Below are 22,089 nucleotides of genomic sequence, written 5' to 3'. Positions count from 1 at the left end.
GGTGACAGGGGTAGCTACATTGTGGTGAGCATAGCGTGACATATAGAATTGTCAAATCACTATTTTATACACCTAAAACTAATGTAATTTAGTGTGTCAGCTATTCTTCAATAAAAAAACAAAGACAAAAAATCTTCTCCTAGACAGAAAATAATCACTTGATAGATGGTTAAGACTTCCTACTATACATAAAATATTGTAATAGGGATATTAGATTTAGTTGTAGCCTGCAGAGAGCTTACGAATCAGTTGAGAAGCAGATGTACCAAAAAGAGCAATAAAAATAATAGACTTATTATTTTTTAAATGTTGGAGCTTGAGCGAGGCTTTTAAGCTCAAGTATTTGAATACATAAGGGCCAGAACAGGCTGAGATGAACAGAAGTAATTATTCATTCAAACAAGCGATATCTATTCTAAGCCTAAAATGTGTGATGGCCATCATGCTCTACATCTAAGCAAAAGTAAATCACATGGACATGATGCCCACCCTATGGAGCAGATAGAGAGAAGATAAGTAAACAAAATAAATATGTGATTACCACCTATGTGTGTGTGCATGAACATGTGTGTACACAAGTATGTGTATGTATGTATATTTACATGCTTACAAACATTAACTGAGGAATAAAATAAATATATTTGATGGATGAGATAAGGGAAATAGCAGGTGGTGGAAATAAAAAGGGTGAAGCAGTGGTGGCTTGGGCATGGTGCTGATAAGGAGTAAGAAAGGCACAGACATGCAAAGTGGGAGATCGAAGACAGCTACAATGAGGAGCAGCTGGCACAGCCGCACAGGGCAATGTGGGTCAGACCGCTCAGGAGCTGAGTGGAGGGAAGTGGCTAGGGTGTAGAGATGGAAGATGGGAGGGGAAAGCTTCCAGGAAGTTCCTTAGGAATACTAAAGAAATAGTTTACATGGAAGGAAGGCTCATGAAGGGGAAGAGTGAAACAGCCTTGGAAGAGCACATAAGAGCTGATTAGAAGGAACCTCAGAGCTGCTGCAACTCCCCAGAGGGATGACAGTATGGGTGTCGTCCTGCTGGGTGGATGAACTGGGGCCTTCACAAGGCTCTTCCTGTGGCTGTCCTTAAACTATTCCCTGACTTAGAGAAGGATGAAGTCACAGAACAGCCGCTGTGGTTGCTATTACAGGTGTCACACAGATGGACATCCACCTAGTGCCTAAAGCAAATGCTTATTGCATATTCAAGATTGTCATTTGTCAATGGAGCAAAGTGAGTCTCCCTCAAGTTAGTGAAAAATGTTTAATGGAAAGAGGGTATACTCCCCTAGCAATGCCATTTTTCTGACATTTTGTTATGAAAATGTTCAAACATGTAAGTGAGCATCTAAACACCCACCCAGATTCTACCACTAATATTGCACTGTAATTATTTTATCACATGCCTACCCATCTATACACCCATTGGTACATCTTATTTTGGGTGCATTTCAAAGTAAATTGCAGACATCAGTACACTTCATCCTAAACACTTTAGTACATGCCATTAACTAGAGTCCAAAAATTGTTTATGGTTATGTTTTTCTTATGAGGTAAAATTTACATACAATTAAATGTATACATTTTAGGCATACCATTCTTTTACTTTTGACAAATATGGACACCTTCATAACTCACATCCTTATCAAAGTAAGGAACATGACCATCACCCCAGAAAGTTTCCTCACCCGGCTTCTCGGTCAATTGTGACCACACACCCAGCCCCAGGCTCTCACTAGAGGCAACTGCTACTCTAAATTTTTTTCCCCACCATTGATTAGTTTTTTAGAAAACTTTGTGAAAAATGGAATCAGAGCTTACTCTTGTTTGTAAATCTGTTTTCATTCAGTGCAATGCTTTTTAGATTCATCCCTACTGTTGTGTGTTTATTCCTCCTAATTGCTCAATAGAATTCCATTGAATGGACATACCACAATTCACGTATCCATGTATCCTTTTAACTACTGAGGAACACCTGGGCTGTTTCTAATTTGATGCTGCATTTCACAAGACTGTCTTGCCAGAGCCTTGACACGTCAGAGACAAACTCATCCTGTGGATAAGGGTATACTGCACTTCCTTTTAAAGGGTTAGAAAATGTCAGTGGCAAAATATAGAAAAAAAACCATTTTTTTACAACATAGTTGATGGTGACATTTTTATTACCAGGCACCCTGCTGGGTGACATTCCTGTTAACAGAAATTTTCTTTCCGTCTATTAGATTGTTAAAGCAAATAAAATCTCTCCATAAATGAAGGACTGTTATTCTTTGCAGTGCTTTCCTGCTTCTGATCACTTATTTTTGCCATAAACATTGCTCAAGTTCAACAGCACTGCTCTGTACCAACTCTGAAACTGGAGGAAAAACTGACATAGCCTTTTACTATGTTTCACGTTTTCCAGTGGTTTAAGGTATGTGCCTTCTTAGAAGACAAGATGGTATTTCCATCTTTCAATGGTTTGGCTAGGGGAGGTGACTGTCTTAAAAGTAAAATTAATTGCTGAGAGAAGGGAATTGAAAGTGAGCAATAAAGAATGTGCTGGTCACTATGGAAGCCACAGACAACTATGTGGGGTCAGACCACCCACACTGATGTCATTGAGTGAGTAGACATCGTAGCTTAGATCTTTAATCCAGCTCTGGCTTCTGGAGAGCCATAGGCAAACCAAATCTGTGAAGAGAACAGCTCACAGACCTTTTTATTTCCATTTGTCTTTCTTCTCCTACTTCAAATTCTCCTGCTTATCATTAAATTAAAGAAAAAAAAGAATATGTGGTATTATAAGTAAATTGAACCTTTTAAACTCAGGTTTGGTGGCCTTGCCAACCAATTTGAGAGACACAGATTTGCTGCTAAATCCAGCTACATCTAATTCAGATGACAGACAAAAGATGTGTGGATGTGGATTTCTGACACTCTGCTGTGGTAGTGAGGTGCCACAATTGCACCTGCCAAGAAATCCTCTTTGAGGATTTATGACATTGTACTTCTCATTCATCCTGCCCCAGGAATCAGCATACTAATTTTGTAATTTTAATTGTGAAATTTAAAAAATTGAATGAAATTCAGAAATGAATTTTTTTTTGAAATGATACTTTAAGAAATAAAGTTAGGGTCAAAAGATGAATGGTGTTTGTTAACTCATGTCATTTATAAGCCCCTGAAGATTTCATGAAACATGGTCCAGATAATATCTTTGACGTATTTGACCTATGTCAAAATCAGAAATGTTAGGGTTATTATGTCATTTCAACAAAATGATTTTTTTCCTTGGTTTTATTATTAACCCTTATTATCTTGGATCTACAGCCTCAGTCCGGTGGGCCCAATTGTAATCACAAATTCCTTAAAATATGGAAGAGGGAGATAGAAAAGTCAAAGAAAGAGATACAACAACCAAAGCAAAGGTTGAAGAGAGATTGGCAGGTACTAAGCTGTTGGCTTTGAAGACTGAGTGGACCATGGGACAGGAAATGCAGACAACCTCCAAAAGCTGGAATGTTCTCCCCTAGAATCTCCAGAAGGAACATGGCTCACCATACCTTGATTTTGAACTTCTTACATCCAGAAGGAACTGTTAGGATAACAAATGTGTATTGTTTTAAACTACTAATTCATGGTAGTTGGCTACTGTAGCAATAGGAAACTAACATATTCCCTTGCATACTAAGATTATAACTAAATTATAGTATTTCCAAGTTTTTTAAATGTAGCTTTGTTCTGTAATATAGTAGTGACAGTCACCAAAAAGTGATTTCTAAAAGTGCATGAAAAACAGTGTCTGAACTAGTATATGTCTGCAGGACAGTGACCTTGGCTCCCATTTGCCAACCTTGTATGAACTAATTCATGGGACAGAAGCACCTGTGCAGCAGACCAGATTGAGCTAATTAAGTAACCAAAGATGGAAAGGGCTTATTTCTGCCTTGGATGTGGTGATTCAGAACATGGGGGCGATGTTAAAGCCTAGGCTTATAACTTACTGGAAACTACATGACTGAGGGTTCCAAGTACCTGATGGGGATCAGTCAAGGCAAGGCCCAACTCTGTCTGGGAGCCATGGGGAAGCTTGTGGCTTGAACTGAACGAACTGGAACAGTATTTCTCTCTCTTTGCAGTTCAAAGCCTCCAGTCCTTTACTTCATCCTTCCCCAACTCCAACTTCTTAAACACTCTGGCTTCTCCTTTCCTCCTTTTTTTCCTTCTGACGCTGTAACCTCATTTTCACCCACCAGATTTGTACAACAGTAATAAATACATCCATAATGGGGCAAAATTTAGAGCTGGGGGGTCCCCTCTCTGCCACTGCCCCTTACATTTGAATAAGTGCTACTTCAGTTGTTGGTTTTACCTTTCTGTCTGCATATCTTCTTTGAACTAGAGAAAACTCTTATAAGCAAGGTCTATGTCATCTGGGATTTTCTTTTAATGTGTTTAAGGCAGGGATCAGCAAACTATGACCTGTAGGCCCAATCTGGCCTGCTGCCTGTTTCATAAGGCCTATGAGCTAAAAATGGTTTTACATGTTTTAATAGTTAGGCAAAAATCAAAAGAAGAAAAATATTTCATGACATGAGAACATTGTAAAAAAAATTCAAGGTCTACAAATAAAGTTTTATTGGGACACAGCACTTTCATTCATTTACATATTGCCTATGGCTGCTTTCATCTATGATGGCAGAGACCAAATGACCAGCAACACCTAAAATATTGAATATCTATCCTTCTTTGTTGACCCCTGGTTTAAGGGATATGACCTAATGAACATATAGAAGATACTATTAAATGATGTATTTGACTAAAAATAGGGGTCAGGCCTTGAAATTGAAAGAAATTAGATCAGATAAATGGCAATCCAGGAAGATATACTTTAATTTATTCAAATTTGTACCAACTAGGCATGTGACTGGTTGCATGTAACAGAAATCCAATTATAGTGGTGGAATCAGAAGAAGGTTGATTTATCTCCCCTAACAACAATTCCAGAGGTTGATTGTTCATGAGTGGGGCTATGAGTTCTTAATGCTTTTAGCATCTTGGATTTCTTCAATCTTTCTGCTTTTATCCCAATGCATGACTTTCAGCCTCATGATAGTGATGCCTGCTGTACCTTCTTCTTTGTGGCTAAATTCTAATTCCAACTTGATTGGCTTAAAAGTTTATCTCTACTATTTAATTACAATAAGATTTGGGTTAGATGTGGCCTTGGAGCCAAGAACTGTGGTTTCAGGGTCTATGGATGTGTTGGCAAAGCCAGGACCCAGAGTGGAAAGCACAGAAGATGAGGTGGGGTGGTGAGGATGTGCTCAGAGCCTTGGAGGCCACTTTCATTCATATCTCATACACCATGAGCCCGTGGTTCTCATGGGTATACATCAGAATCCCCAGAAATGCATGCTCAAATCCACATGATTGGGCTCAACCCCTGGAGTTTCCGATTCAGGAGGACTGGGCTGGGCCCAGAATCTGCTTTGCTGACAAGTCCCATGGTGATGAATGGTGTTTACAGCGAGAAGACATAATTCTGATGTTAATGGTTTTAGGAGCACCTTTCCACACCCCTAGAGAGGATCATTGAAACTCTAATGGAGGGCAGGGCAAGGAGCTTCTCATCTCAACGGGCCATTCAGTTGCCCTGCTGGTTCCTCCTCAGGCACAACCATGCTGGGGGACTTGTGTGTACCAACCACCCAGGATCTTGTCAAAGGCAGATTCTGATTCAGAAGCCATGGGGAGGAGTCAGAGACATTGCTCTAACAAACTTCCAGGTGAGAATGCTGGTCTGGGGATCACATGTTGAGGGACAAGCCTGCAGGAGTCTGCTGTCTCCCTCCTCTTCCTCAGCCTGCATCACAGCAGGGCCACCCTGTTTCCAACCCAAGCTATCTTCCGTTCTGCCAGAGGCAGCAATGCCCAAATATTCTGGGGGTAGGGTGTCCACATCTTTGTCAATTCTACTGAGCCCGGGAGAATATCTATATTGAATGATGTTTTCAACTGCTTGGAAAGATGCTGGGACACTTTCTCAGAATTAGGAAGTCAAATATTTTTTTTCAATTATTATTTTCCCCCAGATTCAGAGATTGCCTTATTCCCAACAAAATAAGAACTTTTAGATTACAAGATAAAATATGAAAATGATGTCCAAACTCAGAACTACAGGCAAAAGAACAGAAAGTGCACACATTGTGAGAAAATAGAGAATTACAGAATGTTTCTGTGGCATATTTCAAGTTCTTCATTTACTTTAGTTTCAGCTGTGTGCATTTATCTGCTTGCTGTAGAACCAGCTGGAGTTTTTAATATGCACCATGAATAATGCTGCCAGAACTTTCCCTTGCATCTATTGGATCCAAGGTTCTTCAGTAGCCAGCTGGTCACCAGAAGTGACCATAAAAGCAACAACCAGTTCCAAGGAAAATCATTCTTCTGTGGAATAAGACAAGGAAGGGTTCCTCATGTTCTGGAGAGCCTTTTGAGGGACTCTGGAAAGCTGGATCTTACTAAATGTCCCAGGAACCCCTTCCGAAGAAGAAGAAACCCTGATGAGGAGTCTTTGCCAGTGCTTCTCTGGAATCTGGCTTCAGAATTATTCTCACTCTGGAAAGTATTCACAGGGACTTGGGTGTGGACTGAATGCTTCCCCATCTCCCCATGGGTGGGCTGGCTCTGGATGCAGGTAAGCAGGACCTGAAGCTCCCTCAGTGGGGATCCACTCCCTTTCCTCTCCCTCAAAAGCTTGAGGAAGCCTCAAATACCTGCAGGCCTGTGGGTGGAAGTGGAATTTCTGAGTAACAGACTCAAATGTTGGCCACCTTGAGCCCAGAGTAAAGCTGCCTCCTTACAGTGGACTGTGGACTGTGACTCCTTTACTCCTCAGAGGGCCTGTGTTCCCAAGTTCAAGATGTTCCGAGTCAAATCACCCAAAGTTGTCAAACCATCCTGCAGGACTGCAGCCATCAAAGGTGTGTAGTAGCTAGTCTGCAACCCTGACCAGATATTGATGGAAATAAGCTATCTAACTAGCATCTAGGAGTTACTAAAAGAATTCAGGTCTGTATTATTCAATAACAATCTGACTAGATAATGGGGGAGGGGTCAAATTTTGATTGTTCCCATGACTAAATTTTAGGAAGATTTATTGCATAGCAGTAAATAGCATATTGATTATATTGGACAGTGCTATGCTTATGCTACAATGCCAGTGTTGAGTAGTTACAACAGAGACAAAAGGGCCAGCAAAGCCTGACACATTTACTACCTGGCCTTTTACAGAGGAAGTTTGCCCTGCACAAAATTCTTCCCATACCTGGGTCTTAACTGGTGCTCTGATTGTCTTGCCTGCCACAACTCAAAGCAAGAAGCCACAAGATGTAGCAACTAAATAGTAAATTGGTAGTTATGTTGTGGGTGCATTAGGATAGGGCTCTACTACATAGCCTGGTTGAATCTCTGTGATAGAAATCTGTTCACTTGTGAAATCATTGTTTGGGGAAGCATGTGTGCTGAGATCTGGGATGCAAAAACCTAAGTTCTTCCTAAGTCCACAAGGGCAACTCTCCTGTGATGCAGCTAAAGACACTTTCATTAAATGCTTCAAAAGCAGTGAGCTAAGAGTGACTCAAAATACATTCTATTTTGCATAAGACTTCAAAACTTAGGTGACATATTATTAACAAATTACTTTCAAAGCCACTAGCTTTCAATTGCCAAAAAGTAATTTTGCCTTCTTTATAAAGAATTGGAGGGGTGCCTGGGTGGCTCAGTCAGTAAGCATCCGACTTTGGCTCAGTCATGATCTCATGGTTCATGAGTTCGAACCCCGCATCAGGCTCTGTGCTGACAGTTCAGAGCCTGAAGCCTGCTTCAGATTCTGTATCTCCCTTTCTCTCTGTCCCTTTCCTGCTTGTAGTCTCCCTCTCTCAAGAATAAACATTAAGAAAAAAAAAGAATTGGAACCCATTATTTATGAAGAACATGTTTGTTGTAAAAAATATAGAGGAAAGTGGAAATCATTTGTTATGCTTCAACACAGATAACTTTATTAATATATACACATATAAACTATATATTATGTGTAGTTTTTTTTTTTCTAAATCAGATCATCTATTTCCATAGCTTCCCATCCAATGGATATATCTGTTATAATTCATTAACTGTTCTTTGTATGCTAACAAAATATTCAGGTTTCCAATTTTCGAAAAAGATTATGTGTAGTTAGTTTTATGACAGATGAATGTTTTTGTTGCTGGATTTCTTACATTTAACACATTTAAAGTACATATTAAAATATAATTTTGTTACATAGCATTAAAAATATATAAGTTCTCTTTTCTTAATTTCATAAGTAAGGTATGTTTTCCACACATGCTTCACTTTTAAGCCTCTCATCCTGCATGTAGCTGAGCCAAGAACGTATCCCACAGGAAATGTTTGCCAGACGTCAAAGCATATTTGACGTTTTTCAAATAACGCTTTTGGATTTCTTGGCTCCCTTGTGAAGAGTATCTTCAAGGACAGAGCATTCCTTTCAAATATGTATTGTGTTTTCAATAAAAACAATCTGCTGTGAATAAATATTACATAAAAAAATAAAGGGAGAGTCTAAAATGGCATACATACACCTTGATGAAACATAGTTCTGGAAATTTCTATTTGACTAACCAAGATAGTTCTGCATTTTTTTTAAACTCAGTTGTTCTTAATTCAGGGGTTCCATAAATTTAACAAAAAATATTGCGTCCTTATTTTCACTAATCTCTACCTGAAACTTAGCGTATACTTCCATTCTTGGGGGAGAAAAAGTTATCAGCACTGAAATCACAGATACTTCACACCACACCATGGTTATTATTCTAGATCTCTCAACATCTTGTTTGCACTGATCACCACTTTGAGATTATGATATTTATGTGATACACCATAAAGGTCTTGTGATTTTAAAATCCATAAAGAAGTATGTGTATTTAATTTCATGTATTTGTTTCTTTTTTATATTCTTCTAACTATATTTCAATATGATTGGTACTCTTTGTAATTCTGTGTATCATCTCACATACAAAAATTAACTCAAAGTGGATAAGAGATCTAAACGTAAGAGCTAAACTAGAAAACTCTTAGGAGAAAACAGAAGTGTAAATCTGATTCATAAATAAAGGATGACTTTTCATCTATTTAGAACTTAACATTTTTTATTTCAACATTGTGTGGTTTTCGGAGCAGCATTGACCCCTCAACAATTCAGGTTTGAACTATATAGGTCCACCTATATGGGAGTTTAGTGCAGGACTGTGAATGTATTTTCCTTATGATTTTGTTAATAATTGTTTTTCTCCAGCTTACTTTATTGTAAGAACACACTATATAATGTGGGTAACATACAAAACATGAGTTAATCAACTGTTATCAGTAAGGCTTATTTTCAACAGTAGTTAATTAGCAGTTAAGGCTTTGGGGAGACAAAAGTTAGATGCAAAGTTTTGGCTGCATGGAAGTGGGGGAGTGACAGCCCTAACCCCTGCATTGTTCAAGGACCAACAGTATACATTTTACACTTCTTTTGTTAAATTTATTCCTAAGTATTTTATTCTTTTTGATGCTATTGTAAATGGAATTGATTTCTTGATTTTGTTTTCAGTTTGTGCCTTGTTACTATATAGTAATACAATTGATTTTTGTGTATTGATACTGTATCCTGCAACTGCTAAACTCATTTATTAGTGCTTATGGTTTTTAAATATTTTCCTTAGGACTTTCTATGTACAAACAAGAGAATGTCATTAATGAATGTATATAATGTTATTCCTTTTTTTTTCTGATCTGGATGCCTTTTATTTCATTTCCAGCCTTAACTGCTCTGGTGAGAATCTGCAGGACACTTGATAGCAGTGGCAAGAGCTGACATCTTTTTCTGTTTCTGATCTTCGGAGGAAAGTTTTTAGTATTTGATGATTAAGTTATGATGTCTGCTGTGGGTTTTTTGTAGATGAAACATAAATTTACTAACAAAAAAATGAGCCAAGAAAAGATTGTCCATTTTTACCTTGCTTCTTGAAGAAAGCCTGGGTAAGAGTCAAAATTTAGTAAAATATTTTCTCTGCCATACTGACATGATATTGTCTAATTGAATAACATTTGCTTATCAGACATTTATTTTCCAAGCTGAGACCCATATATTGCTGCTTAGCCACAGAGTCTTAATTTTTATGGCTGCATTGTAGTATTGTTATGGCTTATAAATATTATGTTTTTACCTTTGTAATTTCTTTCTTCCTAATATCTAACTTATTATAATTAACATCAAGGTTAAAAATAAGATTGATGTATCTATTAGTCAAGTATTAATGATGGTTATATAATTTTAGCACTCCTCTTTTTAAAAAAAAGTAACGTTTTTGAGACAGAGAGAGTGAGAGAGAGAGAGAGAGAGAGAGAGAGGACACTCTCTGGGGAGGGGCAGAGACACAGAATCTGAAGCGGGCTCCGGGCTCTGAACTGTCAGCACAGAGTCCAATGTAGGGCTTGAACCCACAAGCCATGAGATCATGACCTGAGCTGAAGTCAGATGCGCAACTGACTGAGACACCCAGGTGCCCCATTTTTAAATTTTATTCATTTTTGAGAGAGAGAGGGAGACAGAGAGACAGAGACAGAGCTAGTGAGGGAGAGGCAGAGAGAGAAGGAGACACAGAATCCGCAGCAGGCCCCAGGTTCTGAGCTGTCATCACAGATCCTGACCAGGGCTCCAACCTATGAACTGTGAGATCATGACTTGAGCTGACTGAACCAATCAGGCACCCCTTAATACTTCTATTAATGTTCCCCTTATAGATTCTGATTGCAGTTTTGACCACCATTACCTTGAAAACAATTGTGAAACAGCATCCTTTGAACCTAAGAAAGGGACACGAATGTGCTTCCAGCAATGGCTGGCACATTTAGGTGACATTATCTGACTGTATACAGCAGCACCATCTAAAAGAAATTTTGCTAATGATCAAATATTCTGTCTCTGTAATGCCCAATCTGGTAGTCACTAGCCTATGGTGCACTTGACATAGGACTGGTGACACTGAGAAATAAACTTTTAACTTTAATTGTAATGAGTTTAAGTTAACTAACCACAGGTGATTAGTGCCTATCATATTGGATAGTGTATGCAACTTTTTATCTGCCTCGTCCCCAAGTTTTTCCAACATCATTTTCCATCCAAAGGTCCTGGAATTTTCATCACCAGCAACAATTAGTGGTCAGTCACGTATCTCCACAGTCTTGATGTTCTTAGCACCTGGAATCGTGCCCTCTAGTAGGTGGTTTTTCAGTAAGTGATCATGTTGGAACTAGAAAGTTCTTTTCAAGTCTTTTAAGAAAAAAGCTGCCTCCCACACTTGAAAAAGATCTTTGGCTAGCATATGTCTGGGGCAACACATTGCCCTTGGACCCCCTCCTGCATCTGGACTCCTCTCCACTTCTGTTCTAACATTCACCAGTAGTAACAGCTGTATTTGTTGAATAGCTGCTATGTTACAAGGAAGGTAACACCCCCTGTTAATAAATTTTCTAATTTCCATGACAACCTTGTAAATTAGATATTATACCTCCAGTTTGGGGAGAGAAAACCAGAGATTTAAATAACTTAAATTCCAACAATGGGTAAGTGACAAAATCAGGGCTCTGATGTACTGCACATTCTAATTCTTTCATCCTAAACTGAGTTAGAGAATCTTACTTTCACCACTGACTAGCTGTGTGGCCTTGGGAAGTCACCTATTCTCCCTGACCTTCAGTTTCCACATCTGTAAAATGAGTTATTGATAATGGATGCCTCCAGCCAGATGGGGAGTAAGCCTGAGGCTTACTAAGAGCCCTCTTGGTACACTGGGGCACGGGTCATGCTTCTTGGGCTATCTTCAATTCCTTCCTTATTCCTCCTGGTCTGTGAACTTATTTTTGTCCTTGATTTTATTTTCACAATTGCTTATTGTTATTATTGGTAAAAATGCTCAGCTGAATTGCATTTTACCCAGTAGACATTTAGTGAGCCTCTGCTATGGTCAGGAGCCATGCAGGGTGTCGAACACAATCAGTGCTGAATTCAAATTATAGAAACCCGAGTATATCCTTTTTCTAGCTAAAATTTGTTGAGAATTTACCATGGTTCAGCCATTCTGACTGCTTTACATGCGTAACTCATTCAGCCCTCAGAATAACACTTTGAAGGGGTGACTATTAGGATTCCTCATCCCACAGTTGAAGAAACTGAGGCACAGAGAGGCTGGGCTACTTGCTAAATATGACACAACTTATAAATGATGGAGCTGGGACTCAAATCCAGCCATGGTGGCTGCACAGCCCACACTCCTTACCCTGAGGCTCTGAGGTCCCCCACCTTTGCATTTGCAGGTTAACATGACAAAGTCACACTGGAGGCAGGGCACAGAGAAATATCTATAACAGGTGCTCAAAAAACTCCTGAACACTGTCTGCAAACAAAACATGCTGTAGGTGGGTGAGGATACAAAGATGTGTAAAAGCTATGCTCCACTCTCAAGAAAGTAGATTATAAATCTAGCAAACAGCATGATTAAAAACACATGATTACTTGTAAAACAGGGAAGATGTGATAAGTGGTAAATTGCCAATAGAAAGTCCTATGAACTTCAAAGAGAGATCAGTTCTGGTTTGGTTACTCAGAAACAATTGTGATGGGGGCAGCATGTCACCTGTGCCTTAATAGAAGGGTCAGATCCCAGTAGATGGAAAAGAAACAAAGGTGAGAACATTCCTGGTAGATAAAAAGACAGGAGCCATAGATTGGAGATGATACAGGATGAGGCATTTCTCTGACAGTCAGCAGGAACTCCTCTTCCTGAGACCTTCAGCATCCACAAGAACCATTGAATTTGACAAAAGGGTGGGTTGTAAAGAGATAGGTGAAGGCCATGGGCAGAACTGTGAGGACTGGTGAACCTCCTGGGGCAGGAAAGGCAAAGGAGCCACTCTTCTGGCAAGCAGAGGAGAGAAGAAGCAGGAGCGCAGGTTTCTTAGAAGTCGTGGGAGGGGGAGACTTGAAAACAGCCAGGGCTCAAGAGTGCAAACAACATAGAGACATCAAGAAAAAATGAAGAGGGAAAATAAGTTTTTGGCTTCAGTATTTAGAAGATAATGGGTATTCTTAAAGAGAGCTGTTCCAATGAAACAGTGAAATGGGCCTGGGCTAGTAAGTCCTCAGTGAGGGTGGCAGGGCCAGGGGTCAGCCAAGGAGAGGGAACTGAGTGTGCTATCCCCATGGAGACATAGGCAGTGGTCCATCCCTTTGCACAGGAGGTACAGAGAGGAAGGACAGAAGTTTAAAACATGCATAAAAGCCTCAAAGTGATGGCTCAAGGAGACCTGAATAGGACTCCCCACTAGAGATGGCCATGGTGAATGAATCAGCTAGAACTCATCCAAGAAGTGAGCCAGCATGCTGAGCGGCAGGGCCCTATCCTTGCATGCCCCTCAACTCTGGCGAGGGCTGGCAGACTTGAAAATCTTAGTGAAGTTTGAGCAAAGGGTGTAACTGGTCCTGTCTCTTCTCTAGCCTCATGCATCCGGATGGTTGCTCCCACTTCCTGAGATCTTTCAGCTGGGACCTGGTGGTTGGGAAAGGCCAAAGGGATCTGCCCATATGTGAAGGCCCCACTCCCAGGGCAGGCTCTCCCTGAGGCAGCCCTACTCCAGCTCAGGCAGGGGGCAGGCCATGGGGGTAAGTCCAGACACCTGGCTCAGCCCAGGCAGCTGGTGGGATATCAGGCCAGCACCTGCCTGCTCTCACTGGGAGACAACCCAACTCTTCAAATCTGCTGGTCTTTTCTTCTTCTTCCCAGAGGAGTAGAGGCGCCCATTCCGGGAAGCTTCAGACCTCAGTCTCCAAGCTGTGCTCCTCCCCCACCCAGCTCTCAGGAGGCACTGCTTGTCCGAGCTCTCTTGAATGTCGGGCAGTGTAGGGAAGGACCCTCGTCCCTCTCATGCCGGGAGTGTCCACGCCCCACCCCCTGGGTAACTATCCGTCAGTACAGTCTGGAGGTGGGAGTGGGCAGGTGCTTGTCTTCGCTAGTGAAGATGCTACACTGCACTTCTCTCTTACAAGGTCTGGGCTCTGCCCAACCAAAGAGGCAAGATACCCAGCTAAGCGACAGAATTTGCTTGGGACTCCCTGGGAGCCAAGTTTCCTGCCCTAGGCTTAAGGCAGTTAAGGCCCCCACACCCTTAACTCTTTTCCGCCCAAGTTTAGAGAGCTCCAACTTTGGGGCCTTTGTTTAGAGTTCAACAGCGCCGCCCCCTGGTGCTTTGTTGTGAGTGACCATAGCGGAGACGGCACAGGGTTAAAAAAAAAAAAAAAAAAAAAAAAAGTTTGTCACTCCGTTAAGTTTTGGAACCACCCCCGGCATTCTTGGTACGTGAATAAGCGGAAAAGGTCGTGAAAGTGACAGACTCTCATCTCCTCCTCGCTGCTCTCCCCACCCTGCCCGTCCGCATGACCGCTCTTCTGCAACGCAAGTGGTATTTATATGCACCTTTATGTCACTCTGACATCTCAGCCAAATGCAAAAGTCCTTAACAGTCCCAAGTGGGATCCTCTTGGAGCCAGCAGCGTCTTCCCGCGAGGGCGCCCATGTGCCCCTTTTGGGGTGCGAGATAGGCTATCCCTTTGTGAAGCTGGACAAAAACAGACCAAACAGGCTAGCGCGCTTCCCAACTCGCCTGCCCCTATAGGGTTCGGCAGGAATTCGCCTGCCGCTGCGTCTGAAGGGTGACAAGACCTTGGAACCCTGACAGTATCCTCGCGACTTTCCCACGCGACGAGATGAGATCCAGCCAGGCAGCTCGCGCTCAGGGACCCGTGGGTCCTGGCTTGTGCGCGGGGGTGCTTGTGCTACCCCAGTCTTCCCCCTCTGCCTATCCTCGCACCAGCCACACCCTCTGTCCTCTGGGGCCGAGCGCACCCGTCTCCTGCTCTAGGCGCCCGGGGCGGAGTCCAGTTCTCTTCTACCGATCTTGTCTTCAGGGATGTCCACGCTCTTGGCAGTTCCTCCCGAAATCCTCTTCTTGGCGGGCACCTCCCTCTAGAGCCTTACAGGTCCAGGGCATTACTTCCCCCCACCCCTCATTCAAAACCCTCCTCCCCCGTCTCCACTTCCCAAGGTTCTGCAATCCAGGCTTCCTTTGAAATCGGTAGTAACAATACATTTATAAGAAAAAGAAACAGGAGCAAGAGATTAGGAGGGGCTGCGGATTAAGACCCCCCCCCCGAACTGCGAGCCTGAGGGCCCTAGTGGCGGGGGCGGACACTGAGTGTAGCTGACAGAGGTGCTGTCTTCCCGTGGCGCCTGCGCCTGGCGGTCCAGTCCGGGGACCTCCCAGCTCCCCCGCCGGGTTTACTCATCTCCGCGAGGTGATCCCAGGAGCGAGGGCGGGCACAAGTCTCCCGAAGAACCCAGTAATCCGAGAATGCAGCATCAGCCCTTCCCACTAGGCACTTCCTTCCTTTTCCCGAACGTTCAGGAGGGAGGGCCGCGCTCTTATAAACCCGGGCCCCGGCTCCCCGGCATGTCAGAGGCTGCCTCTGCAGGGCTGCGCGCCGCGGCTGGACGCGTCTGGGCTGGGACCAACGCAAGCGGCTGTCGCCAGCAGCGCCCTGCGCCTCTCAGCCCAAATCCGACTTGGGCCCCGTCGCGGCGCTTGCGCTCTCCCCGGCGCCTGCACAAGGCGTGCCGGGACAGCATGCTTCGGGTCCTGCTCCTCGGTGTTCTGGCCCCCGCTGGCCTGGGGCTCTCCGCACCTCCAGGGCCGCAGCCACGCGGCAGCCAGTGCGTGGAGCACGACTGCTTCGCGCTCTTCCCCGGCCCCGCGACCTTCCCCGCCGCCAGCCAGGCCTGCGAGCAGCTGGGGGGCCACCTGATGACCGTGCGTTCCTCAGTGGCGGCTGATGTCATTTCCCTGCTACTGAGCGGCGACAGCGGCGACAGCCCGCGCCTCTGGATCGGCTTGCAGCTCCAGCACGGCTGCGACGACCCCGAGCAACTCGGGCCCTTGCGCGGCTTCCAGTGGGTTACGGGAGACAACCGCACCAGCTACAGCAGGTGGGCGCGGCTCCACGTCGACAGGGCGCCTCTCTGCGGTCCCCTGTGCGTCGCAGTCTCGGAGGCCGGGGCCCTAGCATCCGGCGAGCCGGCCTGGGAGGAGCAGCAGTGCGACGCGGAGGCCGACGGTTTCTTCTGCGAGTTCCACTTCGCAGCCTCCTGCAGGCCCCTGCTCGTGGACTCTGGCGCGGTGGCGGCCGCCGGTGTAGCGATCACCTATAGCACCCCGTTCCGGGCCCTTGGCGCTGACTTCCAGGCGCTGCCGGTGGGTAGCTCCGCCGCTGTAGAGCCCTTCGGAGTGGAGCTGGAGTGCGTGGCGCCGCGGGGAGAGGCCGAGGCGCGCTGGGGCCGGGAAGCGCCTGGCGCCTGGGAATGCAGCGTGGAGAACGGCGGCTGCGAGCACACTTGCAACCGGAGCGCCGGGATGTCGCACTGCCTCTGCCCAGCTGACGCCGCCCTGCAGGCGGACGGGCGCTCCTGCGCCGCCGCGCCTGAGGAGCAGTCCTGCTACGAACTCTGCGAGCATTTCTGCATTCCCAGCCCGGACGTGCCTGGTTCCTACTCGTGCATGTGTGAGACCGGCTACCAGCTGGCTGCAGACCAGCACCGGTGCGAGGACGTGGACGACTGTATCCAGATGCCCAGTCCCTGCCCGCAGCTCTGTGTTAATACGCAGGGCGCCTTCACTTGCCACTGCTACCCGGGGTACGACATGGTGGACGGCGAATGCGTGGAGCCCGTGGACCCATGCTTCGGGAGTAACTGCGAGTACCAGTGCCAGTCCGTGGGTCAAAATGACTATCGCTGCATCTGCGCCGAGGGCTTCGTACCTAGCCCTCAGGCCCCGCACAGGTGCCAGATGTTCTGCAACCAGACTACATGCCCAGCTGACTGCGACCCCAACAACCCGGATTCCTGCCAGTGCCCTGATGGCTACATCCTGGACGATGGCTACATTTGCACGGACATCGATGAGTGTGAGAATGGAGACTGCCCCGATGCGTGCCGCAACCTCCCTGGCACGTACGAGTGCATCTGCGGGCCTGACTCGCCCTTTGCCGGCCAGGTTGCCACTGACTGTGACCCCAAGATGAACGGTGACAATGACAGTGACAGTGACAGTGACAGTGGCTCTGGGGAGCCCCCGGTCAGCCCGACTCCTAGCACCACCTCCATCCCCTCGCCGGTAGGGCCCCTGCATTCTGGAGTGCTCATCGGCATCTCCATCGCCAGCCTATCTCTGGTTGTAGCTCTTTTGGCGCTCTTGTGCCACCTGCGCAAGAAGCAAGGCACCACTCGGGCAGAGCTGGAGTACAAGTGTGGGTCCCCAGCCAAGGAGGTGGTGCTGCAGCAAGTGCGAACCGAGCGGATGCCTCAGAAGCTCTGAGGGGCTGCCTCCCTGGACCCTGGTGTTGGCTAGGCCTTCCCTCCCTCCTGTGCCTCTCCCCTGCCCCAGCCTTACTCCTTGGCCACCTAACCCAAAGCACTTTAACTGGCATCGGAACTGGAGAATACCCTCCCCGCCCCTTTTGCTGATTCTGCACACTGCTGGGGAGGGGTGGGGGTTGGAAGGAGTATGCGCCCCAGCCACTTCCACACGTCATTGGACAACTGGGCAGAGATGGCAATGAAGACACAGACTATAATGAAGACACAGACTATAGAGTGTCCCATGCCCTCGCCAAGGGGCACAGGAGGGGTGAGCGTTGTTGGTTGGCAGTCTATGGGGCAGACTGTGATCCTGTGGACTAGTGAGTGTAATCGAGGTGTCAGTAATGACGAAGATATTTATTTTTTAAGTATTTAGGATGGTTTTGTTATTTTGTTATTTTTTGCTTTTGCATTTTTCCCTACCCGTATGTGTCCAATACCCACTTTATATCCCTTCTGCTCTTTCTCCCTTCCTTGCTTCCCCCTTCCCTTTTTGTATATTTATGTACTTCCACTCTTCAGGTGGTGGTAAAACTATCTTGGTAGGTTTTTTTGGTGGGCTCACCTTGATAAAGCCAAGCCCCAGTTCCCTATTCATTTTCTCCCAAATTTCCCCTACCTGGAACTCAGCCAACCCACCTGGAGTCTCCCACCCTACCCTAGACCCTGCTTCTACCCTTCCATGTCTGCCTAGGCAAAACTTCTCCGTGACACAGAAACAGAAACACTACAAACAAGGATGGTTGGGATCCATTTGGTCTTGAAGCAGATTTGCTAATTTATCCTGAAACTTCAGACTTGCAGAACAATATCATTTTAACAAAAGTTAAGATGTGAGAGACACTCATTTAACTAATGTTTGCTGGACTGTCATAGAAATTCAAGCTAAGGGATGTTTGTTTGTTTGTTTGTTTTTAACTTTTTAAACAGTGAGCCTGGGTTTTATTGTTGTCACTTTTCATTTGAACCAAAAGGTCTTTATTGCTCCTTATGCCGTTTCTTTTTCCCATTATTACAATTGCTGTTGTTGTTGTTGTTACTGGTTATTTTTGACAATGTTGAAAATGCTCTCGTGATAGCTCTAGATTGAGAAGGGAATGAAGGATCTCCCACGAGACAGTTTAAGAAAGTTATGAGCTGCACAGTTCATGCCAGTTACCATTTTGAGTTTTACTCTTCTAGTAATTTGTGCTCCAAAATAAAACCAGTTCTGCTGGCCTTGTAGGGAGTGGGGGTGGGGAATTTGGGAGCTTGGGAATGAAGCCTGGAGGATGCTCAATTAGGACCTCACCTTGATCAAGCCCTTAAGAATTTCTCCGACTTCCAAGAAGCCTTCTCACCCTGGCCACTTAGAACATGGTCCTAACTGCGGACAAGAGTTAGGACAAGAGTTAGGAGCTGCCTGCCTCTGGCAGTTGGTTAGAAATGCAGAAACTTGGGCTGCATGAGAATCTATATTTTAACACAATCTGCAGGGGTCTGCCCAGTATAGTTTGAGAACTGTTTCAGACAGCTTCCAACTTTCTGGAATACATTAAATGTGGATCAGTAATAAGTAGCAGGCCAAGTCAGGGCCTATATTCTCAAGAAACTGAGGAATTTTCCATTTATAGCTTTGCTTTCTGATAGAAAAGACTAGGTACACACCTTTAGACATTGCTACACAGGGTTGTTGGTTCAACTAAGCTAGGAACGAAATCGAAATCTGAAATCGAAATCATGTTTCACTGTTTGGGGAAAATGTATCATACGAGTGTATCTTTTGTAATACAAAGATGTTCCTCTATTTTGTAAACTCGGCACATTTGTACATAGTTATTTATTTATTGGAGACAAACTAGAACACAGGCAAAACTCTTGCTTATGACATCACATGTAGAAAATAAACAAATAACAGTGTGCTCTTGGGTTTTGTTTCTGTGCACCTAGGCTTCCCCAACCGCCTCATTTTGTCATTAAACAGGGCTCACAAACAATGCAAACTCCATGCCATGCATTTAAAGGCTGCTCCACACCCCATCACTAGTTCCATCTGCTCAAGGCACCATCTCTGACTTCAAAGATCTCTCCAGAGGAGATTGTTTTCACTGTAGGAGGACTTCATGTTATGTCTGTGTGCACAAATATTTATGTTTCTCTCTGTAACCATAACAACTTTCATACACAGGACTTGTGTCTATGTGTTTTGAAACACATTATAGGATTATTTGTTGGGATGAGTTAAAGAAACAGTTCTTCTTGGGGCATCTCTAGAATCCCAGCTTGTGTCCTTCCTGTGAATGGTTTGGCATTATTTGCCCTCTGAGATATGTAAACACAACAGTCATGAGGGGTCTCAGTCTGTGACTCAAATTCAAACCATCATTTCCACATACCAAGGTCTCATGCAGTATTAAGCCATTCTTATTTCTGTTGGAGATTAGAAACATTGTCTTTTCCTGGGCCTCTTTTCCTTACATGGTGGCACTGGCTAAATTTTATACGCAGTGCTCTGAAAATTTTCATAAAACAGAAGTTGGAAGGGAATGGAGTTTGATCAAATATTCACGTATTTTTATACATCTGGATAATGCTGAATTTCCTAGCTCTCATCTGAATAGTTACAGTTGTGAAGATGAAGTTGGAGATTTCAACATCCATCCTGGATGAAGCTGACAGCTTTGGGGTGTGGCTTCTATGCACAGTGCCCTCCCGAGATAACACATTTGAGCAATGTTGCCCTTAGGAGTTTGGTAGGCTAGCGGAAAACCAAATTCAGTAGGAGGCACATATGAAGGAAAAACTTGATGTGTGCAGGCAAAGCTGGTACACATGAATTGTGCTGGGGGTCAAGAGGAGAGAGTGATACCTTACAAATTTGTCCTTACTACTGGACTTCCATTTTTCGAAAGGGTTTGCTTCCAAGTAGCCAGCAAATTGACTTAAGGCTTATTGCTTTAGCGTTTCCTCCTCCAAAGGAGGGGGCTTTTCTTAAGGAATATAAGAAGACCAAAACACACTTCTAAGACTCAGAGCCAAAAACCCTTACTGGGGCATCTTGGAGCCCAGGGCACTAATAAGGCGGGGTCCTACTTCCTCCCTATCCTCCTCATTCCCTGTCCAGTGGGAGATCAGCATTCCTGCTTATAGGACTCGTTTGAACTTGAGATTCTCAAAACAACTGGGAAACCACAGCCTCACTCCGAGAAAGATGCCAGGGTCATAAACAAATCAGTCAGCTGTAAGAACAATTCCCCAGCATTTAGAATCAGAGTAAACCTTATGAAACAGGGGCTGTGGGTCATCTTATATGGTCTCACTCTGTGTTTACATTATTGGATATTCAGGTCTGAGGGAGAATTCCAAATCTCAGCAACTGGTACATGGTTGCTGATGATGTCCCACAACTTGTAGTGCCTGGGGAAGAAGGCCAAGGTCATACTTCTAGACAACTCAGAATTTGATTTTATGAGTGAAATGGCATTTCTCCCCTCCTCAGCTCTAGCCCCTTTGTTAGACTATTTTGGCAAATATTTATTGAGCACGTACTCTGTGCCTGGTTTGGTGATTGTCCTGTTAACAAGCCCTGCCTTAAGAAGCTTACATTCCCATGGGGGAGGTACATATAAAGCAAATTGCTCCCAAACTGTATTTAACTTAGAGACAGTAGTAGGAGCTAGGAGGAGAACTTCAGCACAATAGGAGAGTGGGACTTAGGTTGCAGGAGTAAATAAGGTGTCTTTGACCCTTAACACTAGATGTGAAGGAGGAGCAGGGGTTGGACAAATGGAGAGTGGAGAAGAAAGCAGTCTGGGTGAAGGAACAGCATGTGCAAAGGCCCTTGTAGGAAAGAGTCTTAGCAGAGGGCAGGGCATGAAGCATGATGAACAAGGTGGAAGATCACCAAGATGGAACTGAAGAGGTAGAATGGAGAGGTAAGGGGGGAGAAGGATGGGGTGAGGGGACTCCAGGTCAGCTTACAGATGGGAAATTCTATACCAGAAGCAAGTATGTCACTCGAGTTTTTTTTAAGTTTATTTATTTATTTTGAGAGAAGGAGAGAGAGAGAGAGAGAGAGAGAAGCATGAGTGGGGCAGGGGCAGAGACAGAGGGAGAGCTCCACATACTGTCAGTGCAGAGCCCAGTGCAGGGCTGGACCCCATGAATCATGAGATCATGACCTGAGCTGAAACCAAAAGTCAGACGCTTACCTGACTGAGCCTCCCAGGCATCTCATGTCACTCGAGTTTTATTAAGAGCATATTGGTATTCAATTTCTGTACTAAAATTGGTTGGGATGATAACAGCCACTTGTAGACTTATTTACACGCCCCCATAGGCAGACACCTGCACAGTTTCCCTTGTAAGCATCCACCAGAGCAAACATGAGTTGTGGGTGTCATATACACCTGGGTTTGAATCCCAACCTGATATGTGGTTGTCACATGACCATGGATACCATGCAACCCCTATAAGGTGGTAAAATGGGGTACTAGCACAGCCACTCCACAGGGTTTCCATGAACATTAAATGAAGTGAGTTAGCA

At 44.5% G+C, this 22,089-nt stretch overlaps 1 protein-coding gene across 1 annotated transcript; it reads left to right on the top strand.

Annotated features, from left to right (window-relative positions):
• The first annotated feature begins 15,507 nt into the window (after window positions 1-15,507).
• On the top strand, window positions 15,508-19,465 carry THBD (thrombomodulin). Its single transcript, XM_030310212.1, has one exon. It carries the CDS (start codon window positions 15,601-15,603, stop codon window positions 17,518-17,520), a length of 1,920 nt encoding a protein of 639 aa, XP_030166072.1. The 5' UTR covers window positions 15,508-15,600; the 3' UTR covers window positions 17,521-19,465.
• Window positions 19,466-22,089: the final 2,624 nt, after the last annotated feature.

The sequence above is a fragment of the Lynx canadensis genome, chromosome A3 (genome assembly GCF_007474595.2).
Source record: "Lynx canadensis isolate LIC74 chromosome A3, mLynCan4.pri.v2, whole genome shotgun sequence".
NCBI lineage: Eukaryota > Metazoa > Chordata > Mammalia > Carnivora > Felidae > Lynx > Lynx canadensis.
Note: the sequence above shows the minus strand (reverse complement) of the source record. Positions and strands in the feature narration are given on the sequence as shown.